The sequence below is a fragment of the Numenius arquata genome, chromosome Z (genome assembly GCF_964106895.1).
Source record: "Numenius arquata chromosome Z, bNumArq3.hap1.1, whole genome shotgun sequence".
NCBI lineage: Eukaryota > Metazoa > Chordata > Aves > Charadriiformes > Scolopacidae > Numenius > Numenius arquata.
Window position 1 is genome coordinate 52,584,537 of NC_133616.1, and position 27,049 is coordinate 52,611,585.

The 27,049-nt window shown below is 45.2% G+C and overlaps 1 protein-coding gene across 1 annotated transcript; it reads right to left on the reverse strand.

The window, feature by feature from the left end:
• Positions 1 to 382: 382 nt before the first annotated feature.
• On the reverse strand, positions 383 to 26,169 carry PDE6B (phosphodiesterase 6B). The gene is made up of 22 exons (XM_074166035.1): positions 25,759 to 26,169; positions 23,256 to 23,408; positions 22,833 to 22,922; positions 21,434 to 21,574; positions 19,121 to 19,195; positions 18,966 to 19,030; positions 17,821 to 17,887; positions 17,633 to 17,680; positions 17,302 to 17,451; positions 16,139 to 16,282; positions 15,485 to 15,550; positions 14,709 to 14,855; positions 9,139 to 9,246; positions 8,044 to 8,153; positions 6,950 to 7,037; positions 6,266 to 6,366; positions 4,638 to 4,745; positions 3,807 to 3,870; positions 2,464 to 2,538; positions 2,010 to 2,093; positions 1,572 to 1,728; positions 383 to 441 (listed from the first exon to the last, which is right to left on the reverse strand). The coding sequence occupies exons 1-22, from the start codon at positions 26,167 to 26,169 to the stop codon at positions 383 to 385; spliced, it is 2,511 nt and encodes an 836-aa protein (XP_074022136.1).
• Positions 26,170 to 27,049: the final 880 nt, after the last annotated feature.

Below are 27,049 nucleotides of genomic sequence, written 5' to 3' on the forward strand. Positions count from 1 at the left end.
CATGGGGTTGTATGGAGCAGGATATGAGTTCAACCGGCCCGATTAGCTTTGCAGTAAGAAGTGTTTCAGTGCAGGAGAAATGCTCTTCCACAGTCATACAACCTGATTTATTGGGGCAAATGTTGTTCTGACTTGCGACATGCCATCTGACATCAGGTGCATTAAATGGAACAGACAGGACAGAACTGGCTCCTCACCATCAGGAAGAGATGATGCAATTAAGGCAAACGAGATCTAGCCCTTCCCTGGTTGATCATAAGCCTAATTAAAGTAGCAGAACAGTCCAATCAGGAATGTATTTGTATGCCATGATATTATTAATTTTTTTTTAAACGCATGGGCATTCTCATTTTGGGTGGCATATATTGCATTTGTAATAGGTCTAAAGTATGCTACAGGTTTTGGAAGCTGGAGCTGTTCCTCCATTACAGGTTATTCCATCTGCCATATAAAAAGAAACACAGAATTAGAGGTACGGTCATACATGTCCTTCTCAGTCATTACAGGAGTTTTTTAGCACTTTTAAGTAATTCAATGATCAATGTAGGTCATACCTATAGTACCCATATCTAGAGCTGTCTCCTGTGCAAAGTTATCGTACATGTAAGGCTGCTCAGAGAGAGTGTTTTAGAGTTCCTCACTTAAATACCAATTATTCAGTCAGGAAATAATTCTCCAGAAATTTTCCAAATCATAGCTAAAGCACATATTTTCAATAGTTTAAGTTAATTACTATGGATTAAATTGAGATAAGACATGTAGACAGCTCTAATAATTTCCAAACGGTGTCATTTGAGGAATGTCCACCTCATGTTCATATTTGCATCCAGTTTGGAACAAAAAGATACTTCAGATGCAGTCTCTGTGGAGTGGAGGCACCAAATTCTGAGGGGTGTTTGCCCAGACACTCGGGAGAGGCCAGGAGGGCCTTCTGCTTCCACTTTTCTGAGAGTCAAACAAATCCTCAGGCTATGAAGCAAGCTTTCACCCAACACCCACCGCAGCTGATGGATTTCAGTGCTACTGAGGCTGAGCCCACAGAAGAAGAAAAATGGACTTGACCAAAATAAATTGCTAGTAGGTACTACTACTACCGCTTGCTTCTAGGTAGTACCTAATGTGGGATAGAAATGGGATTAACTGTAATTCCTCAAGTGTTCTCACTAGGAGTGTGTTAGCTTTTCTTAACTCCTGCTTCATGGCCTGGGGGACAGCATGTCGGCCACAGCCCCTGTGTGCAAAATGATTTCTCCCTGCTCTTTTCCAGGGACATACGTATACTGCAAAGGACTTTCTGCTGTCCCCAGCTGCATGGGCACTCGTGCTGATGGTAGTCTCACTAGTTTCCCAAGCACTAGCTCCTGGGCATTCGAGCAGGTGGTGTTTTTTGACAGCCTGTCATGGTGTCAAGTTTGAAGACAAGGTGCCTTCAACCTTGCCAGTGGAGCAAGACTGAGGGAACTTGTTCTGGGCATCTCTTTGTCATGTTAGGAAAGCCTTCTGCAGATCAGCATAGTATCGGATAAGTAAGTTTTTGAGCTAGGAACGAAAAGCTAAGTATTGTTTCTGACCTTTCTTTGCAGCCATCTTCTCTTCCTCTTTTTTCTTTTCTTCCTCCAGGGCTTTCATTTTTGCATCATACTCATCAGCACGGGTCTTCCACTCATTTCTGTTGTTCAGCAGCCCATCAAGCATAGGCTGAATTTCCTCATGGAAACGGGAAAATTCCTAACCAAAACACACCCATCAGCGCAACGCAGCGCAGAGGCAGTGCTTGTCCATCATACCCCAGGATGGACCCTAGCACTTCACCTCCCAGTCTGGCTCGTGCAGGGAAAGCATTAGCAGCACAAAGAGGGACCATGCTGCAATGCCCTGAAGAGGGGCAGCTGTTGTCTTCTCTACCTGTCCCTCTCCCCGTGAGTGGTGTTTCTGCACCAGGACTCGCTTACCTGGGATTTGAACCGCCATTGAGAAGGATGGGATATGCAAGCGTGCACTTGGCTTACCTTATAGACAAACGTGCACACAAAGTCGATGAAACCCACTTGAAGCTTTGGAAGCTCAGCAGCTTTCCTCCGGTCCATCATAGGCTGTGGGAGGACACAGGTTCACCATGAGAAAAATTCATTGAAAAACATACCTCTCTTTTCCCTGCAAAACTGCCTTGTTGTGTCAGCCTAGCCATTCTGCCATGCCATCCGTAAAGGCTGTCCATCACAGCCCTCTTCCTCTGCTGCAGAGGAGTCAAATGGGATCATTTCCTTTGCCATTTTAGCAGAAATTTTAGATGGGTCTTTCGGTGTTTATGGACTGTGTTAGTACCCACTTTTCCAGTGGATTTTGGCAGGCATGGTGATTTCCAGAAGACTCACAGTGCTCTGAGAGCAGCATTGCTTGTGGTAAGTCTCTGCTGGGACTTGCTGTCTGAACTGAACTGTCTGGCTCTCGCATTGTACTTACAATAGGCTGTTGCTGAAGGACGCTTATTTCTAAGTCTCCTTGCTCCCAGAACTCAGCTGCTACCAGTAGAGCTACCTACATTGCCAAGGAGTGAAAAAGAAAAGTTAGCACTAATTTCACGTGTATAACTTGACATGCTTCAGTTCTCAGCCATGAAGAAAATCTCACTTCTAGCCCCTCCTTCACTTCATGTCTAACCCCAGCCCCAGCCTTTCTCCTGGAGAGGGCAGCAGTGGCAATGGCATTGCACCCTGTTGTGACAGTTAGACAATTTTATTGCACTGCAGCTCATTATTCCACTGCTCATCTATTCAGAAATGTTTTCAATGTGTCCTCCTCAAGGATTTGCCTCTTTGTTACAGTTGTGGCTGGCTATTACAATTTTATCAGTTGTCCTTTCTCCATGCTGAATGGGAAGGTGAATTTTATTTCTTTTATCCTCCTTTAAATTTTCATGTTTCTTACTTAGCAACTGCTCAAGTACAGTTCAGGAGAGAATTCCCAAAGGATATTAAACAACTGAGCAAACAGCAGGTATTGCTATAAAAAACCCAACCCATATGTTACATGCAAAAAAAACCTCACTATAACCCAAGAAGGTAAATACTTGGGACTTTTTTCTTTTATTTTTGGTAGCCATGAATTTTCTACAGAATTCACAATTATTCTTTTAAAGATTGGTTTATCCATCAAAACCACAGTTATGCTGAAGTCCTTTTGGTAGTTTTGGTAGGATACTTTGATTCAGCTGTCCTGGTTTCATTTGGGACAGAGTTAATTTTCTTCCTAGTAGCTGCCGTGTTTTGGATTTAGTACGAGAATGATGTTGATAACACATATTGGTTTACTTGTTGCTAAGTAATGTTTATATTAAGTCAAGGACTTTCTCAGCTTCCCATAGAAGCTGAGAGGTAGCACAGACAGGACAAGCTGGCCAGAGGAATATTCCATACCATAGACATAATGCTCAGTATATAAATGAGGGTTGGTCGGGGGGGCAGAGATCTGCAACCGCTGCTCAGAACAGGCTGGGCAACTGATCATTGGGTGGTGAGAGCAACTTGTGTTGATCACTTTATTTTGTATATTATTTTACCATTGTTATTAATGTTATTTTTCTCTTCCATTACTGTTCTATTAAACTGTCTGTATCTCAATCCACGAGTAGGTTTTCTTCCTCCTTTTTCTCCCTCTACTCCCTACCCTACTGGGGGGTAGGGGAGTGAGTGAGCAGTTGAGTAGTTCTAGTTGCCACCTGGGGCTAAACCACGACAGCAGCTTAGGAAATTGTATTACTTTAAAGTATAAGCTAGAGAAATCTAACAATATATCAAGCACCTGACCTTACTCTGGACTTCCCAAGGCTTTGTGATTGCTGACAAATCACAGGCAGTCATCATCATGGCCCTAAAAACAGGAAAGAAATTAGTTTCTTCTCTACAGCCTGCACCCTACCTCCTCCAGTCTCAGGATGCTCATGCCCCAATACTGTGTCAAGGTCCGCCAGTCCCTGCTGAAGTGATAGATAAAGAAGACACTTTGCTGTAACAGCCTTGGCACTGACTGGGACATCCATCAAGGATTGCCCTCTTGATTAGAATGGATTTATGCTAGGGAACTGCTTGCCTCTGGCACTAGGACGTTTGCTAATTTAGTCATTGCTGGGCTGAACTTCTTGACCTCGGAGTAACATCTCTAGCTCTCTCATGGAGGTGTAACAGTGGAGACTGCAGTGAGACTGTGGGTGCACTTCATCACCAGCGCAGTGTTCTGCAAAGTGTGTGTCTGGTCACAACAGCAGCATTGTGCAACTCATATCAATTGCCAAGGGGAAGAACAGCTGACGGATTGGCTTCCGGTAGCTGTGCTATTGCAGCCTGACCCTGCTTGTGGCCTACAGGGTGGTCTGGTAGGAGTTTATGGCCAGAAGGGGTACTGCATCTTGTTAGGTGTATATGACCAGAATAACACTCCAAAACCAGTCACTTATCTGGATGAAAAGTCGATTTAAGCTTTTTCCCCCTGTTTTTTCCCGCCTTCTCCAGAAGATCAGATTTGAGTGGACAGTAATGTATCATGTGTTGATGATTTTATGCAAAGTGCAGCACAAGGCATGTTCTGGGTGCTCTCAGCGGGTGACCACAACACTAGCCTTTCTAGAGCCGCTTACTCACATGACAACCTCTTTTTTTGTTGTCTCCAGAGATAGGTATTCAGTCCACGCAGTCGTGCTATCATATGTCTTCGACTCATCAACGATCTTTTGAAACATTGTTCTCTTTCTTTGAGAGGGGGAAAAAAAAAAAAAAAAAAAGAAAAAGCTCCAAAACAAGTAGACAAAAGTATTAAAAACAAATGTCTGATCCTGGTATTGATAACCCTTCCAGAACGGTTTCCAGAAGTTACTGTCCTGGCATTTAGGTCCTCAAGTAGGCCCTCAACAAATCCAAGCACTATCACCTGCTTCTCTTAAATAGGGGAAAATATTGTAAATTACTTAAAAATAAGCATAGTGGTGAGACATGAGCAGGAACTTGAAAGTACAAGGTACTGCAAGTTACGTCAGCTGAGAAATGCTTCCACCTTTGTTGGCAGCTAAAGAAGGCCTTTTCCCTGAATGTTAAGCAAGCTGTGGAAACCTAGAGCTGGCTGGAGTATTTGTAAAGCTACCTGGCTTTATATACTTAGTCTGAATTTGTTAACCTTATTTATATACCTAAATATATGTAGCATTTCCGGGAAGGGGTTTATACACAACACACCCATGTTTTGAGTGGCACAGAATCTGGAAAAATTTACTGTTTCAATGCTATCAGAGAAGATGTTTAGGCCAGAACCACAAAATGACTTGCACACATGTTCTGTCTGTACCATTTTTGCCTGGACTTAACCTCAACCAAGCCTTAGCTTGCAGGTCATGGACCACGGAGGGCAAAGGCTGGCTTGTTCCCACCTGTTAAGGAAGCGGTGTTATCTGCTCCTATAGAACGACCCTGTCTCTGGAGTAGGAGGACTGGGTACTACACCTTCCCTCATATTCTTCTTCTGTGGACTGTTTATATTTCACAGAATCACAGAATGGTAGGGGTTGGAAGGAACCTTTAGAGATCATCTAGTGCAAACCCCTGCCAAAGCATGTTTACCCAGAGCAGGCTGGACAGGAACACATCCAGGTGGGTTTTGAGTATCTCGCATAATCATTCTTAGTGCAAAACACAGAAGCAGTCTCTGGTCTTGGCACTGTATTTTGAAAGCACATTTTGAAAGCTCCTTGCTAATTAGCAAGTCATATGTTGTTGAATTCCAGCCTGGTGTTCCAGTAGCTCCGTGTATGCTGCTCCAAGATATTTGGCATTTTTGGCTTTTGGGTGTGAAATAGATTGTGAACTGGATATTCACCTACAATAGACCACTTGTTATTTGGGTTATGCTGCTCTGCCAGAGAGGTTAATGTAGCCCTGGCCAGGTCATTCACCTTTTAGGAGTATTTTTCATGCTGAAGTGCTAGGTAAAAAATAAATAAATCAGACATCTTTTTCTGTTAGGGGATTATATAGCACTGCCCTATTAGAAATAGAAGGTTAAGAAGTCATGTATGTGATCTAATGAGTAAAAGTTCAAAATTCTTTTGAAAGATTTGAGTTGTACCCACCAGCTCTAATGTCAGTATTAAAGGCAGCCTCTCAGAGGCAATGTCTCTGAAGTGGGTTGCTGCACGAAGGGCCTCTCAGCATCATGTTTTGCCTTTGGAAAGTACTAGCTGCTTTCTTCCCTTCACACATGGTGGACATGACTGACTTACTTGAAGTAGAGTGCCAGGTCTGTTGCTATAATGGCAATTTCCATCAGGTGAATCATGTGCTCATGCTGTCTGCGGTTGAGGTTCTGACATATATTCAGTGACTGAAAAGAGAAGGAAAGAAGCTGCAGAATCCGAGCACTGTGTGGTTGTGAGTTACCGGTCATTTCACTTTCTCAAATGTGCCCACTTATTTTTTTTTTTTTAAATACCTTCAGCTGGCTGCCCTAAGGTGCAAGGGTTGTGAGCCCCATTCACCATATGTTGGTGCCTAGTCTCCCCTTTTTTTCACTGAGCTGGGGCAGTGTCCTGAATCTTGTTACACAGCGTGTGCCCAAACCCTGTCCCCTGGTCCCAGTGCAAATTTGCCTGAAATGAGAAGTTAGGTGGGGAACCATGTCAGCCTTTGCCCTGTCAGGGGGGCTACAGAAGGACAATCCTGTATTTAATATATTCCTGTGGGGATAACGATATGGCTTCTGCAGAAACCAAGTGATGCATTTAGGAAGCCTATGTGTTTTGATCCTGGGTGAGCCTAGAGTACTGTAGAGTACTTGGGGAATGAAGCAGCCGCAGTTCCTCAGATATCCAAACCAGGAAAGGTCTTGTGCTGACAGCTCTGTTGTTGTGGGAGAACTTCCCTGAAAGTAAATTATTCATGTTCTTACATTACAGTTCATTACCAACCTCTTCAGAGAGCAAGAATTTTCCAAATTCCAAGTGATGTCTCTCTAAAATTGAAGATCCATGAAGCTTAGCTAAAGGATTTTGAGACCTGGTTGCATAAAGGAAAAATTGTTAGTGCAGCACTTAAGAATAAAAAGAAGTGTCCTATTTTATATTTTATTTTGTCAGAAACACAAGTTCAACTCATTTTAAAAGGCTGAAGAGTAAAATTTTTAATAGCTAATGAGTTCAATCTAGTAAAAGACTTTTGTGTCACTGCTTATAACTATTTGAACACTGTATAAAACAGTCTTCCAACTACAAATTTTACCCAAAATGTTGTTTATGACTGGACTGTTATTACTTAGCATAGTAAGCTTGTTTAATTCCTGAATAACTACACGGTGATATATTGTAATAGGAACTGTAAAAACAGCAGTACTTGGACACTTTCTTAGCTGAAAAGCAAGACCGTCTTGTATCCAAGCCACCTTCACTTACATTTTTCCAAAGCTCCAGAAAACAGTAAGACAGTATAGCCAGCAAGCATTGCAGAAGAGCTGTGATCTGACACTACCTTAAGTGAGCAGCAGAGGCTTGACTGGTCCATGAAATCATGCAACTGTTTTTCTGCAGCTAGTAACTACCTACTGAGAGCACCACTCTGATACTTATAGGTGCTTTGTTTCTGCAGATGGTGAGGGCAGTGCCATGCATGGTGCTTTCTTTTTTCTCCATAGATGCCTTCAAGGAAAAGGTAGGCTTTTTATGTTCAGAATGCTGCTGGTGGTATCCTGAGTCTCCTATGATGCTCAAGCTACTAAATGCCTGCGCTGCACTTGTTCCACCCTGTAATGGTAACGTAGACTCTTGCTTTGAACAAAGGAGGTTTGCTAGGAGGCAAAGAAAGCCCCCAGAGAGTACCACAAAATTTCAGTTTCCCCACTAGTCAACGCATGTGCTGTAGCAAGGTGAAAAGCAAGGTTATTTGCAAAAGAGGGTTGTTACCCTTGTGTATAAAGCAGAGCTGTACTGGAGTTTGGTGTGATCACAGCCTGATCCCACTCCACACGAGAGCAACAGTAAATGGTTTGAAGTGGCAGGAAAGTGCTTACTTCATTTGGTAAAGGTTGTTGGTTCCTCTGTGGTCGATATCATGGCACAGAGCAGCAGTTACCATTGCAAGGGCTTCGAGGTCTGTGTAGTAACGCTTCAGTTTGCCAGTCTGGAGGGTGAGAATTTGCATGTTGTCTGTTAGTATCTCTTACAGGAAAAGGCACTGGGCTGTGACTGCTCTGTGCTGGGGATCTCCTCATTGAAACAGTCCTGGAGAACTGAAAATACTTGTGAAGCTAAATGCAATACAGAGTATACTTCGGTTAAAATGGGGAAGCAGCTGGAAATTAAATATTTCAGACTCAGGTAGGCATGCGTGTCATGCATATGTGCTTGATGCCCACCTGCAATGTTGGCTACCTGCTGCTATAGCAGCCTTGTGCTCTAGAGGCACCCTGCTGCTCATAAGCACCCCTCCAGTTGCTGGACACAAAGCACTTTGCAAAGGGGCTCTGCCCCTTTCTGGGCAACGGGGGCAATGGGGTCTTCAAGCTGAATCACCCAAAGGATTGTCCAGGGGTGGTAGGCGTAATTCTGCTGCCAGATGTGTGGGCCACACCACCTGCACTGGGTCCTGGTGCTGGTCCATACCTGGTGTGGAGCAGCAGTCTGACACCTTTATTTCTTGTTGGGACACTTGTTTCCCTGAGACCCTGTGAGAAATGGCACTTTCCACACTCACACTAGCAATAGACTTAGACCTGTGCCTGGAAATGGAAAGTTTGAGGTTGTCTCTGTCACAGCCAGCTAATTTCAGCCTGGCTCTTACTGTCAGGAACTACTGGAGGAAGGGACGTCCTGTAGTCTCTCTCCCCTACCCTGCAGAAGGATTTAATCTGGAGGCTATTCAACACCATACACATCTGTACCTATGAGAATCAAAGCAGTCCATTCATTGGGCAGTATTGGCCGCAGCTTTATGTGTAATGCAAGAGCTGTCACTTAAGGCAAATTAGCAGGACCTGTGCTAGGAGAAACAAAGTCTTACCCTACACCAGGATTCAAAGGGAGCCCTACATATCTCCAGGGTGCAACAGAAGACTTCCTGTGAAAAAAGCCCTGCCGCAGAATGAACTGGGGTGGTGTTACCTTACCATCAGCAGCGTGAACATGGTCTGTGCAACGTTGAAGCCATGGCGCCAGTTGTGGTAAGTTATCTTCCGGTAGCCTTTGCTGACGGAGTACACAAACCTTACCAGAACCTGCAAATCAGGAAAGAGGATGTTAGTTTGTGTGATGAAGCTGCTGCCTGGTGCTCTTTAAATAAAGACCACATACAGAAGTCATGGATGAGGCTCTGACCAGCTTTACAGAGGTGGCCCCAGAAGGGAAGTGGAAGTTGTAGTATCATCAGGCTTCCTTGATAGTGTTGTTATAATAAAGCCTATCGGAGAGTTAAAGGGGACACTAAAACATAGGTCTCTGTTTTCTAATACCTTTCTCTGTTTTGTTTTGGTTGGGTTTGGTTGGGGTTTTTTTTGGGTGGGGGTGTGTTCTGGTTGGTTGGTTGATTGGTTTTTTAAAGAAAAATAAAATCACAGAGGTGTCTGGGTGGGAAACAAGAAACAGCAATGTCTAGAGGAAAAAAGATTTCACCCTGATTTTTGTGAACTTACTGAATTTCTTTGTTTCTCTGTGTTGTCACTTGTAAGATTTATCCCTCCCATGTCCTGTGATTTACTAATACTAGTATCTCTCTTCAAGAGATATGGCTCCATAGATGTAGAGAAGGGTGGTATTTATATCACCTAAAATATTACAATGTTACAAAATATTACAAACTATTTTTTTCCTCTGCATTCTACTTCTCTATGTGTACTACCTGTTGTAGCTATATAGCTTTTCTCATTAGAGAGCTAATTAATTATGGATGAGTATTCATTTTTTAAAATCCCAACTGCTCAGAGTGGTAGGAAAGCATGGCTGCTTTTCACTCCTGTAATAGGGGTTGGTTGTTCCAGGGTACATATTTTGATTATTTTTGACATTGACATGCTGCAAGTAAGAAGCACAGAAGTAAATCCCATTCAGAGCCCTTTGCGTCCCTCCTACTTCACAGCCTGGGTTCCCAGGGTGAAAATTCTTCACTGAATTTCACTGAATTTTTTTAGAGTTGGAAGGGACCATATAGATCATCTAGTCCAACTCCCCTGCTGAAGCAGGATTGCTTAGAGAATGCTACCCAGGACTGCATCCAGGCGGGTCTTGAAAATCTCCAAAGAAGGGGACTCCACAACCTCCCTGGGCAGCCTGTTCCAGGGCTCTGTCACCCTCACCGTGAAGAAATTCTTCCTCATATTCGAGTGGAACCTCCTATGTTCCAACTTGTGCCCGTTGCCCCTTGTCCTGTCACTGGGAACCACTGAAAAGAGTCTGGCTCCCTCCTCCTTCAACCCACCCTTGAGATACTTATAGGCATTAATAAGGTCTCCCCTCAGCCTTCTCTTCTCCAGACTAAAGAGTCCCAGCTCTCTTAGCCTTTCCTCATAAGGGAGATGCTCCAATCCCTTAATCATCTTTGTTGCCCTTCGCTGGACTCTTTCCAGTAGTTCCCTATCCCTCTTGAATTGGGGAGCCCAGAACTGGATGCAATACTCCAGTTGTGGCCTCACCAGTGCAGAGTAGAGGGGGAGAATGACTTCCCTTGACCTACTAGCCACACTCTTCCCTATGCAGCCCAGGATTCTGTTGGCCTTCCTGGCCACAAGAGCACATTGCTTGCTCATTGTCATTTTGCTGTCTACCAGGACTCCCAGATCTTTCTCTTCGGAGCTTGGCTCCAGCAGGTCCACGCCTAACCTGTATTGGTGCCTGACATTCTTCTTGCCCAGGTGTAGCACCTTACACTTTTCCCTGTTGAACCTCATGAGGTTCTTCCTTGCCCAGCTCTCCAGCCTGTCCAGGTCTCTCTGGATGGCAGCACGGCCGTCCGGGGTGTCAGCCACCCCACCCAACTTGGTATCATCAGCAAACTTGCTGAGGATACACTCTGTCCCCTCGTCCAGGTCACTGATGAATATGTTGAACAGGACTGGACCAAGTATTGACCCCTGGGGGACACCACTGGTTACAGGCCTCCAGCTTGAACCTGTTCCATTAACCGTTACCCTTTGGGTCCTGTCACATAGCCAGTTCTCAATCCACCTCACTGTCCCCTCGTCCAGCCCACACTTCCTTAGTTTTCCAATGAGGAAGTTATGGGAGACTGTGTCAAAAGCCTTGCTGAAGTCAAGGTAGATGACATCTGCTGCCCTCCCCTCATCCAGCCAACCAGTTATGGCATCATAGAAAGCTATCAGATTGGTCAAGCATGATTTACCCTTGGTAAACCCATGTTGCCCACTTCCAATAACCCCCTGCTCTTCAACTTGTTTGGAGATGACATCTAGAATGAGTCTCTCCATTACCTTCCCACGGATGGAGGTGAGACTAACTGGTCTGTAGTTCCCAGGGTCCTTCTTCTTGCCCTTTTTGAAGACTGGAGTGATGTTGGCCTTCCTCCAGTCTTCTGGCACCTCTCCTGTTCTCCATGACTTTTCAAATATGATAGAGAGTGGCCCAGCGATAACTTCTGCTAGCTCTCTCAGTACTCGTGGGTGTATCCCATCTGGGCCCATGGACTTATGAATGTCCAGTTTGGCCAAGTGGTCCTGAACCTGGTCCTCTTCTACTGAAGAAAAAACTTCCTCTCTCCATACCCTCCCCCTGGCCTCCAAGGCCAGAGGTTCATGAGGGGCAGCCTTAGTAGTGAAGACTGAAGAAAAGAAGGCATTCAGCAACTCTGCCTTCTCCATGTCTTCCACCACTAGGGTGCCCATCTCATTCCTCAGTGGGCCCACATTATCCCTAATCTTCCTTTTTCTGTTTACATACTGGAAAAAACCCTTTTTGTTGTTCTTAACTGTAGTGGCCAAGATGAGTTCAGCTTTGAGCCTTGGCCCTTCTAATTTTCCCCCTGCATATCTTCACTGTTTCCTGGTATTTCTCCTTGCCTACCAGGCCCTTTTTCCAAAGATCATAAACCTTCTTTTTGTTCCTGAGCTCCAGCCACAGCTCTCTATTTAGCCAGGCTGGTCTTCTTCCCTTCCTGCTTGATTTTTGGGACTTGGGTATGGCTCTTTCCTGTGCTTTTAAGAGTGCCTCCTTGAAGTGTGACCAGCCTTCCTGGGCACCTTTGCCCTTCAGGACTGTCTCCCAAGGGACACTTTCAACCATGCTCCTGAAGAGGCCAAAGTCTGCCCTTCGGAAGTCCAACGTGGCAGTTTTGCTGGCACCTTGCCTTGCTTCAGCAAGAATTGAAAATTTTATCATTTCATGATCACTCTGTCCAAGACGACCTCCAACGTTTACATTCCCCACAAGACCTTCTGAATTAACTATCAGCAGGTCCAGTATGGCACTTTCCCTAGTCGGTTCCCTCACCAGCTGTGTTAGGAAGTTGTCTTCCATGCACTCCAAGAATCTCCAGGACTGTTGCCTCTCTGCTGTGTTGTATTTCCAGCAGATATCTGGGAAGTTGAAGTCCCCCATGAGTACAAGGGAGAGTGATCATGAGGTCTCTGCCAGCTGCTTATAGAATATTTCATCAGTCTTTATATCCTGGTTTGGGGGTCTATAACAAACTCCCACCACAAGGTCTGCCTTATTGATCTTCCCCTTGATTCTTATCCATAGGCACTCAACCCTGTCTTCATGTGTATTGCCAAGTTCTAGGCATACAATACTACTCTTAACATAAAGGGCCACCCCACCACCTCTCTTTCCTTTCCTGTCCCTTCTGAAGAGTTGATAGCCATCAATCACAGCACTCCAGTTATGCGAGTCCTCCCACCACGTTTCTGTGATGGCAACCAGATCATAGTTTTCTTGCTGTACGATGGCCTCCAGCTCCTCCTGTTTGTTGCCCATGCTGCGTGCATTCATGTAGATGCACTTCAGCTGGGCTAATCGTCCCACTATTTTTCTGGGAGGGCAGGCACTAATTCCCACCTGTCCATGTGCAGACATTTCTGCAGTTACCATCTTATCACTACTCCTTATGTCTTCACAGCTGCATGTATCTTTCTCTCCCACATCGACTGCTGCAACAGGCTGCAAGGCCTTACTGGCACCTATACCCACTAGCACACTACTCCTGGGCACCACTTTAGTAACCCTGGTTCCAACCCCATCCCCCTTCAAATCTAGTTTAAAGCTCTCTCAATGAGCCCTGCTAATTCTTGTCCCAGTATCCTTTTTCCCCTTTGGGTTAGGCTTCCCCCACCTGCTGCCAGCATGCCTGGTGACCTGTAGATCAGCCCGTGATCAAAGAATCCAAAGTTCTGCTGTTTACACCAGTCTTTTAGCCACGAATTGATCTGTTGAATCTTGCTTTTTATCCCTTCATCTATCCCTGTGACTGGTGGGATAGAAGAGAACACCACTTGTGTTCCTGATCCTTTGACCAATCGTCCCAGCGCTCTGAAGTCCTTTTTCATTGACTTTAGGCTTCTGGTAGCTACCTCATCGTTGCCTACTTGAAATATCAGTAGTGGGTAATAATCTGAGGGCTGAACCAGGGAGTGAATTTTCCTCTGTATATCCTTAATCCTGGCCCCAGGGAGGCAGGTGACTTCCCTGTGGGACGGGTCTGGTCTACAGATTGGGCCCTCTGTTCCACTCAGAAGGGAGTCACCTATTACAATCACCTTTCTTTTTTTTTTGGTTGGTGAGGTCTGAGGCAAGGGGGTGGGTGACTAGTCCTGGGTGCCTCACTGGGTAGATTGTCCTCTCCGTTCTCATTTACCTCGTCCCCAAAATCCAGAACTCCGAACCTATTATACAAATGCAGCTGGGAAGGTGAGGGAGGCTGTTGGGGGTTCCGCCTGCCTCTCCGAGGAAGGACCAACCTCCATTCCCCCCTTTCTATTAAGTCCCCTCTCTCTGCCTGCTGCCTTGCTGCAGTTACCTCCAGATCCCACTAGATGGAAATAAACCTCCAAGAAATCCTTTGGGGAGAAGCAGAGCTGCTGAAATGCCGGTTTCACCAGTCCTACAGGGGCTTGAACTACGGCAAAAGTCGTGAATGTGCACATCAGGGGCTATGGGGTCCTTGCTGCCACAAGGTCACACCGCTCCTGTCGCCAGCAGTGAGGAAATTGGTACGAACTGCACCAAATGACGGCATGTCAGTATTTGCAGTGGGAAGAAAAGCAGAGGGACCTGCCAGTGTGGGTTTTAGCGTATGTTGGCTGAAAGCTATAGGGTACTTACATGGTTTAGGCTATATAGACTATACTACAGCAAATGAAACATGCACACAAGTATGCACTGCCCCGTGTTCCACCTGGAAACTTTGCTTTTACTCTGTGTCGGTGAGTGGCATTAGACACAGCAAATGCTAGCAACTTTTTGCATGGTGTAGCCCCCATCTATATAGCCCCACACGTGTAGCAGACAGTGCAGAGCAGAAGAGGCCGGTTTCACACTCCAAACCCACATGGAGAAACTGTGCTGAGAGGGGGTTCCCTGCCCTTGATGGGGAGAGGGGCCTCAGGATGCACACTCCTCTCCCCGCAAGCCCCCGTGAACCTCTGGCCGCTCAGTAAGCTGTGCAGGGCATGCATGGGACCTCTGCCACGCTGGCCACCCAAGATGGCAGTCCCTGGGTGTTGCCAGCTCCTACCTCCTGTGGGATCTGGAACTTTTTCACCACGCCGAGCTCGTAGTACATCTGAATGCCGCACTTCACCAGTTCTAGCTCAGTGCAGTCAAAATCGGAGAACCTGAACTCATAGATTTCGAACTTGGTGGGCCCCGGGAGTTCTTCTTTCTGTAAGAAAGAGAGGTGGGATGTTTTGTTGCTGTGCAACTTATGCCATCCCTAGAAACACCTGGAATGCATTTTGCTTAGTAAAAATATATCAGTCCGATGCTGTTTGGAACTTTTCCTTTTAGAATATAACACATAAATAGACTGAAATGCAGTTTTTCATGGTAACCCCATTAGTAGGGGAAGAGGGAGGACATTTTTGGTAAAGTGCAAGAAATATTGCTTGTTTTCAGTTAAGGAATTTTCTTGTTGAGTTGGTACAGTTTGGAGACTCCAAACTTCACAGGTCTTACAGGAGAAGGCTACAGCCCTCCATATTTACTCTGGAGAACGAAATGTGTGACAAGTCAAGCTGGCTGATGTGTTTTCCAGACGGACTTTGAACCATTTGAGATAAAGTGGCAGAGAGCAGGTACTCTCTGGGAGCTGGGGAAGGCATTCAGTGTCACCTGACAATAATAACCTCAAACTCCCACGGCAGAGGCGGGCAGGGTATGCTTTGCCTTCACCCTTCACCAGGTGCCCTATCGATGTGTACCAGTGTGTCAGCACGGGGAGCTCTTTCCTGTATCCACCCAGGCAATGTTTCTTTGCCAAGGCTGTCCATTCCAGTGGTATATTGCTCTTACCAGGATGCTTGCCAGCTCCTCTTCCTCACACTCACTTGGCTCCTTTCCCAGCTTTTCTCGTGTTGGCTGCAAAGAGCATGGATGTGTTAAACTGACAGCAGAACCACACTGGACTTTGCACTGTGCAGCTTTAGGGCAATCTAGGGCAGCCCTCATACACAAATTGTATTTTCTCCCTGGACCTTACTTCTATTTCTGGTCTTTCAACCCATTCTTACTGGTAAAAATGTTCTCTTTCTCATTGATTTTGGCTCATGTTTCCCCCACTTGCAAATGACCCCCTGGAGCCAGTGTCCCAACTGGGCCCTCTAACTTCACATCCTCTGCACTAGGGAGGTTTGGGGAATAAATCAGCTCCTCTTCCACCGCTACAGCCCTGACCTGGGTAGCACCTGTATGACCCCACCTCCAAGGCTGGCTTTTTCTGAAGAAACTAGAAAGGACACAGTGTGGCAGCGTGCCAAGGTGGAGGGCAGACCACAGGGTCAAAATAAAGACTTGTTCTGCTGCTGTGCAGTACCTGGGGCCCTGGGTGCTGCCTCCACGCTGTGGTGGCTGGAAACATTTCTGTAGGATGGGAGACCTGTGTCTGTGCCATAAGTCATGGGCCAGGCCAGTACATTTGGGGGTGTGCTGCGTGTTGTGAGGCATTACCAGAATTTCCTGGATTTCGTCTTTGTCACATTTCACGTGGTAGAGCACCATATCCTGAGCAATGTCCTTCCGGTTCTCCAGCTTGTTCATCTTATCATACGTGTCTGTGTTGAGCACAGACCAGCCCAGGAACTGTGTCAAGGACTTGGTCAGGGGAAAAGAAGGAAACACTGAAATAACTAAAACAACTGTTCCTCAAAGACATAGTAATAGAACACTGCATGATATATTTGTAGAGAAAAACAAGCTCTGCTTTGGCAACAAGTCTAGCAATGAGCAACAGTGTGTTTGCTCCAAATCGCTACTTGTTCCTCAGCAGAGCAGCTCCCCAGCCATTGAATCAACCTAGGCCTCCAGAGCATCCATGCTGCGGAGGTTCGAGGACCATCTGTCCAGTTCAGCGTATGGAAGGCTATTTCTGTGTTGTTGCAAGTGTCTCCATGCCTGTGGAAAAGCTAGTGTCACAATGGTGACAGCAGGTCAGGAACCCTTGTGTCACGGGAGAGCAAGGTGGTCTCATCACCTGTGTTTACTCACAGCCTGTGTTTTCTCTTGACTTGTGTGCTGTCCAGTGGGCAATTCAAAATGATTCTCTCTCCCCGCTCCCCACTTCCCCCCGCAGTCTTTTTGTTTGATAAGAAAAGTCTATTTCAGTGAATGTTCTGATTGATGACAGATGCCAAGAGCTGAATGCCTATATTGGACTGAAACTAGCATAGAAGCATTTATAATCAGAAAGGTCTTTAATTACAGCTGGTTTTGGTATATTGTATAGCTGGCCACCTTTTGTATCTTAGCTACACAGATAATTTCTGTGGAATTTCTCGAGGGAGTTGACCAGCCAATGTGAGCCAGCTGTCTCGTATGTGAACACGGGTGAGAACGGTCATGTTAGCACATCGTAGCTGCTCATGACTAGGTGTTCATTCTAAGAATGCTGAAACAAAATGATGTGAACACAGCTGGGTTTCCAAGACTAAAAAGCCCCACTAGTTCATATAGTTCCTTTCAAAGCTTTCAAAGCTGACGTATAACAGCTCCATAGGCAACAAATATACTTACTTAGCTGCAAAACACTAAGGGATGCCTTGCAGGTGCATAATGAGCAATTCTGACCTCTGTCAATCATATGAACTACTTCCAGCCACAGCAAGGAACTATACCTCCATGAGGGTCTCGTCCTGTTCGTCAAATGGTTTCCCATCTTTTCTGTTATAAAATGTGACAACGCCAACAATTTCTTCCCTTTTGTTGACTATTGGCATCGACAGAACATTTTTGATAGTCCATCCTGATTCATCTAGAGGACCTTCCTTGAAGCAACAGCAAGCAGAAAGACACCATGTACTTAATGTGTTTTCTAAATACACCAGCACTCCCATTTTACTGCAAGACTACAGGCTAAAGAAATATTTTTATGCCTAATATTGATTCTAAACTACATTTCTGCAAACAAAGTAGAATCCTTGATGGGACTGGAAGTTTTCACAGTACCTGAAATTTAAACATCTCATCTGAGGCAGCATTCATAATGTTGCAAATCTAGGGGATCACACAAAAGAAAAGGTTTTACTATACAGGCAATGAGAAGTTTAAATACCAAACCAAAACACTGAATTGGTGAAAAAGCAGCATTAGTATGACTTCATCTGAGAAAGCCTTGATGAAGTCTAAGTACTTACAAACCCACTTTCAGCCACATAGGTTGGCAGTCCAGTAACTAGTGCCCAGTGATCTGGGGTAGGATTTCTGGATGAAAGAAAAATGCATAAGGGAAATTAAGAATATTGAAGAATGAAGGATTGATTGAAGAATGATCATGGAGCTCAAAAGTATCCACCTCGCTGCACAGTCCATATTTACATGTTTCACCTTCAGCTACTAAACAGTCCTGTTACTTTCAAAGGACCTATGTGTGCAAGCAATGATTTTTTACTAAGTGAATACCTTTCCTTCAAGGATTCAATACAGAATAACTCATAAAATATCATCATCTGCAGAGACTTAAGAAAAAGTCATTCCTGTGAGTTGGGGCCATGTTTCAGACCTTCAGCACAGAGAAAGATAAAAGAAAGTCCCTGGATAAGAATGCCAGCCAGAAGTTTTGAACACTGCTGTACCTAGGCAATGGGGGCCTTTCTTGCAGCACTTACACTGATACCAAGCTGCGTGACTAGAATGGGGTGAAACTCCTGTTATGTCACATTTGTCCAAGGTGCTCAAGGCTCCTCTAAAGAATTCAGTGGCAAGAAGAGGGTGGTCTTCAGAAAGAGGGAGTCTCGGTGTGGTGTCAAGAGAGGAGGAAAGGTCAGACGTAGCCTTGAGATGGGGTGAGTGACTGGAGGATAAGAGAGAGAAGCAAGGAAGCTGGGAGACAAGACAGGGGAGCAGGAGGGACCATATCTGGGGGGTAGCAGAGGGGTGAGAAGCAGGACTGGGGCAGCAGGTGCTTCAACACAAGGACACAAGGACAACTGGGATGGGCTCACCCACATCACAGGGAAGGCACCAAGGAGGAATGATGCCTCAGCCTGGCAAGGAGAGTGGCAGAACTGCAAGCAGTCAAGGCAGTTCACTTCTCCATCTAAAAAGAATCACTAGTTGCAGTGACTTTTGGAGCCTGACTTGCAAGCCAGGATCCCAATGTCCTGGAGGAAATCTTTGTCCCACAGAGATGTGACTCAAAGCACCAACTTGTATTCTGGCTCTCTTCCTCAGTCTTCTATCAGTCCTTTCCTTGACTCCTCATGAATGTCTTTAAATCATGGGGAACCCTGGTTTTAGCTACACTCTGTGTCAGTACCTGCATACAGAAAGTGGCACTTACGGGATGACTTTAATGTCTTCTTTTCCATGTAATATATAATCAATGACCTTGTAAAAGACAATTTCCTACAAATAAAAAGAAAAATGGTGTTAAAATTAGTGGTGAAGCAATCCAGACAGACAGGAGAGAGTTTAAGAAATCTGGTTTTCACATACTCTGCCATCTGGGGTGCGAGGTCCTGAGTAGGGGGGAACTTCTCCCAGCAGAACTGGCCACAGGTCAAAAAATTCCTGGTTTTAAAATGAAAGAAGTATTTTTAGAGTAAAAAAGCGTGTTCTGCCTTGAGGCTCAAGGTAACCACTGCTCTACCATGCTGTTTTTGGTACTATGTCAACAAGACATGAAATAATAAGACTAGTTTACTACTAGGCAGTAGAATGGTATATGGCAATCAGGAAGTGTCAGTTGTGTTATATGGCTATATATGATCATATAATATATATGATCATATACTGCCTATACACAGAATGCTGCTTCATTCACTGAATAGCATAGGCTGTACTCACAGAGCAAATGGTTATGACAGTATTTTATGTGTTCTTTATGTGACCATAGGGCTGATCTAATACTTGTTGGCTTGCTAAAATGAAAGATTTTTGTTGTTGTTGTTGTTGTTGTTGTTTTTCTTAGGCTGCATTATAGTGCTGATTAAAATGTCTTTAGCAGACTAATGATCTTTGAATACACTTCTTCACAAGACAGCATGCTACAAAGGCTCTGGCAACATGCTGGAGATCAAAGTTCATGGTAGTCTCAGTCAGCCTGACCATGGAATAAAGCAGTGCTCTTATAAAAAGAATGCTATGTAACCCCCCCATAAAGCTTGCCATGGGTGCAAACAATCAGACCAAGTCAGAGCTGAAGAAGTCCTCACAACATCCTGCTTGCCAAATTGGAGGGATACGGATTTGATGGGTGGACGGTTCGGTGGATAAGGAATTGGCTGAATGGTCGCACCCAGAGGGTGGTACTCAATGGCTTTAAGTCCAGATGGAGAGCAGTGACAAGTGGTGTCCCTCAAGGGTCCGTCCTGGGACCAGTACTGTTTAACATTTTTATCAAAGACATAGACAGAGGGATTGAGAGCACCATCAGCAAGTTTGCAGATGACACCAAGCTGTGTGGTGTTGTCGATACACCAGAGGGATGGGATGTCATTCAGAGGGACCTGGACAGGCTGGAGAGGTGGGCCCAGTTGAACCTCATGAGGTTCAACAAAAGCAAGTGCAGGATTCTGCACCTGGGAAGAAACAATCCTCAGTATAAATACAGACTGGGGGATGAGGTGTTAGAAAGCAGCCCTGAGGAAAGGGACTTGGGGGTGCTGATGGACGAGAAGCTGGACATGAGCCGGCAATGTGCTCTCGCAGCCCAGAAGGCCAATCACATCCTGGGCTGCATCAAAAGAAGTGTTGCCAGCAGATCCAGAGAGGTGATTCTGCCACTTTGCTCTGGTGAGACCTCACCTGGAGTACTGTGTGCAGGTCTGGAGCCCTCAATATAGAAAGGACATGGACCTGATGGAGCGCGTCCAGAGGAGGGCCACCAAAATGATCAGGGGGCTGGAGCACCTCTCCTATGAGGACAGACTGAGGGAGCTGGGGTTGTTCAGCTTGGAGAAAAGGAGGCTCCGGGGAGACCTCATAGTGGCCTTCCAGTACCTGAGGGGGGCCTACAGGAAGGCTGGGGAGGGTCTGTTTACAAAGGCCTGCAGTGACAGGACGAGGGGCAATGGTTTTAAGTTGGAGAAGGGGAGATTTAGATTGGATATTAGGAAAAAGTTCTTTACCATGAGGGTGGTGGAACACTGGAACAGGTTGCCCAGGGAGGTGGTTGAGGCCCCTTCCCTTGAGATATTCAAGGTGAAGCTCGACGAGGCCCTGGGCAACCTGGTCTAGTTGGGGGTGTCCCTGCTGACTGCGGGGAGGTCGGACTAGATGACCTTTGGAGGTCCCTTCCGGCCTGGACCAATCTATGAATCTATGAATCTATGAATCTAAGTAACTTAGTTCCTGTCAGCTTATTTTCATGAAGCCAAATTTTACCTAAAAGCCTGCGTAATGTGCACATTGATGAGACCTTGAGGAAGGCAGCTGCTTTTTTGCTGGGGGTTTCCACAGGTATCTCACTGTACTTTTGGTATCCATAGACTTTGTGAGGATGTGCTTGTGTTGCAGGCTTTGACCAGCATTGCCGTGGTCAGACACATTTGCCCTTCCTTTCTTTTCCAAGCTTCTGGCTCCTTTGACAGTCCCATTCCAGTGATAAGCCCCTCCCTTTCGCTCTTTATACTTTATTCCAGGCTCTTCATTTGCACAATGGTATAAAAAAAATGCCACCCAAAGCAGGAATAATGACTGAAAGCTAGCTTGCATTTGGGCTGTCCCAATAAAACCTACCCCCACACATCACCCCTCAGTGGACAGCAGTAACGCAGAAAGACGTACAACACACATGTGAACACTCACCTTCTGCTTCGTCATGTCCAGCAAACCTACTGAGTACCGGTCACAGTTCAGGTATGCTCTCACCGTGTAAAAAGCCTTGTGGAACTGTCTCTCAATGTCTGTCAGTTCCTCGAAAACCTTATTAGCCGACCACAACAGCACCTGCAGGATAAAATCCAAATGTAAACAGAGCCTCTCCCTGAGAGCTGGGCTTCCCAAATGTGTTTGGAGTAACAAGGCAACAATCGGGTTTTTATACTAGTTCCTGAAAAGTGTGATAGCAACCTATCCTGCAAAATGTAAAATCATTTCTTATTCACACTGGGAATTACTAGGGAAAGATGCACTCTGAGGAAGAGTCAGAGTCATCAGGGAGTGCTATGTAAAAGTACAGTCTTACAAATATAGCACAAAAAAGTAGTAGTGCCACACACCCATAAGTAAAATCTTGCATCCAAAAACAATTAACACCAAATGTGTTGCAAATTGCGGAAGCTGGGGTTGGAAATATCCGAATTAACACTTTCCTCAAAGCCTTTGTACAGCTGCTTTGTGCACACATCAGCCTATGGTCCTTTTTCTCTTTCTGTGCCCTGCAGATGGACCCTTAAGAAAGCTGTTGCTATTAGCTGTTTAGCTGTTGCTAAAGCAAACATGCTATTAGCTGTTTGATTTGTAAAAAGAGAGGTTATGCAGTGAATTAGGTAAGTATTTCTGGTGGCACAAGGAGAATCTTTGTGGGCCTAATGGAGAACTTAATTTTCTCTGAAATGATAAAGGAAGCCATCTAAGCAATTGGCTAGCTTAGATAGTGCATGTGTGCCTGTGTCTGAGTGTGTGCGCTTTGCTTTCTGAGCCCAGGAGACATGAGGAGCAGTGCTTCAGAAGCACCGAGAGCTGCTACCTGAAGACTGACTGGACCTGTGCTTTCAACAAGAGGTAGTTACATGGACACAACCAGGTAAAGTGTCTCGTGTCTTCACTGGGCATAGGTAGATATTTTTGACAGTTCTGAGCTGCATCAGTCTCTGTTTCTAATCATTGGCCTCTGAGCATCCCTCAGATAGGACAGTGGTGGTGTCATACAAACCATTAGAGGAAAACAAGCCATGCTTTCTTTTTGGCATTTCACAGCATGCAATCAATAACGCTGACAGCTGCAAGCCCAGTGAGGAGGACTGAAAGGAGCACCAGAAGAATGGACAATTCATGGAATGATGTAAAGAAGTTGGGCAAAATGTGCTATATCGTCTTCTGCAGTTAAGATTTGCAATACAAAAATCCTAGACCACTTTTGAGAATGCAGTTTGCTCACTCTGTACGTGGTACATTTAAGTCTAACACAGTGAACAATCACAGACCATTAGATCTAGATGGCCAGAGGCCGGAGTTCTGAGAGTTGAAATATTTTCACTCTTACCTGGCCTCTTCGAGTCTCACAATTGTGAAGGTAACTCAAGTGATAAATTTTCAAGTTCAAGGAGGCAAAATTCAGGTACTTCAGAAAAAGCTGAAAAGGCAAACGATGAGATTGAGTTGAATGCAGTAGCAGCCTCATGTATACTGGATTTCATAACACCCATTTAGCAACATCATGGTAATTCCCCTAGATAAATGCTTTGTTTTGCACTGGTGTGAGATGAGGCTTATCCCACTGTAACTTCCCCGAAAGATTTCTGAGATAAGCATCCTCATAATAAGCCTCTTCTGTAAGAGGGTGTGTCCCCTGTAGGGAAATTCACACCAGTAGAGCTTCACTAAAGCAGATATCCTTAATGTAGAAGAGTCTGTGTTACATGGCAGAAGCAACAACGTGATAGAAACTGAGCTACTGACCACTTACTGTTTCATCAGAGCTGGTGAAGTGTGGGCCGTTCAGCTTATTAATAGCCAAAATGACAGCAACTAAATCTTTGCCATTCAAGATGGGTGTCGCAAGGATGTTTTTTGTAGTGTAGTCGGTGAGCTCATCAACAAATGGACTGAACTGGGCACACTGTTCAATAGAGAATTTGCAAATTAAACAACTTCCACAATGTCTGCAGTCTTAAAACAGAACTAAAGCCCAGCCTCTCAAAGGACGCTGCCTAAAGGATGTTTTGCTTAAAAAATCATTAGGGAAGGGAAAGGAATTAGCAGAAAGTTGGATAATGTATGGGTGATAAAGCTAGTATCAAGGGAACTGGCTATGGTTTCTAACTGCAACATGGGCACTTTTTCACTTTTTGCAAAGATCTTGCAAATCATAAGCTTTCACATGTCAAACTCTGTCAGAACAAGGGGGCTTTCCACTGGTCATTCTCAGATCACTGGCATCCTTCATAGTACCTCTCACATCCTTTTCTCCAACTCCTCATTAACACTGCAAAGTAGGTACAGCCAGTTACCATGCAGCACTGTGTAGCCGTAGTTTATAAACCAATGTTGTCTGGTAGAGTCACTGGGAAGTTCATTTATCCTCATTTTTCTTCTGCTTTTGCCTGGGACCTGACTCTTCTGTCAGCTCGTAGCCTCCATCAAGCCATTTACCCCTCATTTCTCTTCCAAATGTTCTCCCAGTCATTCCCTGCCATGTTGCTGAGCCTTTGTGCGTGGGGTGGTCGATGATAGGGAAGGTATCCCAGTGGAGGATGCAGCTGGCACTCTACCTGGCACTCTCCCCCTGCCCCTGAGAATGACCCACCCCCACCCCAGGAGCATTTTGGTAGCAGCTGCAATGTGCAGACAGCACCGGTATGGCCTGGGCTGCCCAGGGAGTTGCTCATGAGGGAACCGCCACTCAGACCACTGGGAGAGTGCTAGGCCATGCTGTGGGAGCAGCACAAAGGGAACTCGTCCAGTTTTTCCTTATGTGAATCTCACTGTCCCCCCATCCCGAAAGAAAACAAATCAGAGAAAGGGTAGCGCGGGGAAGGCCGACGGCCCATCACCTTGCCTGCACAGGGCCTTATTGACGCTATCATCACCTGCCGATAGGGAGTGCAGGGACGGTCCCGCTGACCCAAGGTCTTCTCCCTGCTCAGCTGAATAACTAGTCAGTTACAAGTCCTTCTAGTTGGCTTAGAGAAAGGCCCACAGCTCTGATCATATTCAGAAGGCCGCACTAGAAAGAATAGTCACTCCCTAAGGCACCTTCTCTCCACGCCTCCCCCATGCTGGCCTTCCCTGCCAATTGGGGTAGGCGAAGCATCTAGTCTCCAGGTCTCCTTCAAAGGAATTGCCTTATGGCAATGCTTGAAAGTGTTGGAGTGCAGCACTTGGTTCACAGCACTGAAATCCATATTCTTGGAGACTCATCTGAAGCCAGAGAGCTTTAAAAAGTTTAAGAAGTCACACTCTGATGCTTTCCCCCGCTCTCTCCCTCCCCTCGTCCCCCCCCAAAAAAAGCAAAAAAGAAAAGTGGTTGCAAAAATAAATGTCTCAGCATGTTCTATGGAGGGCAAGGAAGATTTTGCTAGAGCGTTTGGATATGCTTGTATTGAGCAACAAATGGATGGATACACAGATAGTCTCCTTGTAGCAAACAATAGACGGAGTAATCCCAAATGCCATATTTGGGTCACATGGATTTTAGTTTTATACCTATGATTAGAACAAGCGGATTGTTATTGCTGCCATTCAGGTTTACATGATTCAGCCTAGGAGTATGGGGGGGTAAATATTGTCATGAAGGCATAACAATAAAACATTACAATTCCTTGGATGTTTCCTGGTGTTGCAGTGTGTAGTGTTTGCTGAAAGAGGTTTTTTTGGTCAAAGTTTGTCTCTTGCTGCTTCTGATGAAGATGACCCGTACACAGGTGCAGTTAACCCACCTGCTCTGAGGTCCACTCCCTCTGGTTGATAAAAATGCCTCAAAATGCCCTTGGCCCAAGCTTCATCAGACAGCAAACATTTTCAAATGTCACTTGTGGTGAAAAACCCTTTCCAGACTCACTGTAAAGGATTTCTCTCTCTTTGCTGATTACTCACAGAATGTAAACATGTATGGAAAACTCCATGTATGTTCAGTGCAGATCTGACTGTACCTCACTTTCTCTTCTCTGGTGAACTATATGTGATTTTTTTATTTTTATTTTTTTTTAAATTAGACAGGCAAAGTGTGACAGTGCACTTCTTTGCAGGCGTTAACACCTAGCATAATTAATGTACTTAGCTTCACCTCACTCCATAAGTGAAACTGGAAGCAACTTACAGACTTGCTACTGGTTCTGTCTGCTACACAGCTGTTACACCGTGAGAGGTTTGACCAAGCACCAAGTTGCCCTGCTACCTCTTGACTCCTTTGTACTAGTAAGCATGTGAGCCTTTCTTCTACTGAGTGAATGAATAAATAGCAAACCTACCTCACTGACATCCTTGATGTTCATGGTTTTCTTGGTCTGCGCAACATAGCCCACAATGCCTATGTCCAATGGATAGACAATCTCGCAGTCTGGGGAGACCAGGCATTCCTCCAGGGTGCTTCCCTCTTGGATATTGAAAAGCCTTGTTGCCAGTTCAGGCGTGCCGTTTCTCTGCCTGTACATGAAAAGACTACAGCGGTCAGCATGAATAAGGGATCTGATTCTTCTTAAGGTCTTGAAAACCACTTTCTCCATGTTGATGCTTTCTTGCATGTCTTGGATCAACTCAAAAAGGATTTCACTCTCATTGCTATCCCAGGTCTCTGTTCTTAGTTTCTTCTCAAAGTACTGCTTGGCGAAAGCGGGGTTGCCATCCAGAAACTTCTCCACGTCGTCTTCACTAATGCTCATTGTGACTGCGCTGGGTTTTGTGGTAGGTAGTAGTCCAAAAATGTGATCTATGGAAGCAGCGCTCTAATTTCTGATGAAGTTCCTAAATTTTTGTAATAGAAGCTGTTGCTTATAGAATGATCAAGGGTGAGGTAATACTGCAAAGAGAGCTTGTCATCAGGAAGAGGTATTCCTTTATAGTGCCGAAGGTGAGTCAGTGGGAGGACAGATCTTCTCAACCAAACAGATTAGATGACCTCTACAAGAGCTTTGGGTCAACTTTCTTCTCCTTAATCTAAATGCAAACAAAAATGAAGTACTCACAATGTCTGAAAACACTCTCCTTTCTCTTGACAAGCAGAACACTTACTGAAACAATTATATTGAGGCAGCAGCAACAGGGAAGAACTGCATCTCCTAACATTGAAATAAGCTCTTTAAAGTCTAATTAAATATATACTGCTTGGGCCTAATCCTTGGCTAACAAGGTGAGCATCTTATTATTTCTGCTCTCCCAGCTCTCTGCAGTAGTAGGAAGTGCATCCTTCACAAAAAGCCACAGTGATCACAACAGAAATAGTGTGGTAATTCTGCTCTTTCTGGGCTCCAACTACTATTGCATGGTTCTTTGTCTGCTGCTGTAAGGGCTGATCTCAAATGGAAGCACCAATCCTGAATGGTTTAGTCCAGGTTTTGAACTGAATTTGCAACGTCTGTGGCCTTTTCTTCTTGCTACTAAGAACTAGGAGAGGAAAACATGCCTCTTAGTGGGATCCCTTTAGGAAGGAATCTGTAGAGCTTCAGGTTGGGGTGGCTGGGAAACATTCTGAGGAATCATGGGAAGCGCTTCAGACAAAACAAACAAATAAACAAACAAACAAAAAACTCCACCCAGGAAGGT

Bases quoted from the DNA above. Each gene is read 5' to 3' on its own strand.
- PDE6B (XM_074166035.1), bottom strand. From the start codon at position 26,169: ATGAGCATTAGTGAAGACGACGTGGAGAAGTTTCTGGATGGCAACCCC. The intron at 15,551-16,138 runs GTAATGCCTCAC...TGCTCTTTGCAG, and splicing joins ACGAAATCCAGGAAATTCTG to CCAACACGAGAAAAGCTGGG. The intron at 9,247-14,708 runs GTAGGAGCTGGC...CCTGATTTGCAG, and splicing joins AGTTCCAGATCCCACAGGAG to GTTCTGGTAAGGTTTGTGTA.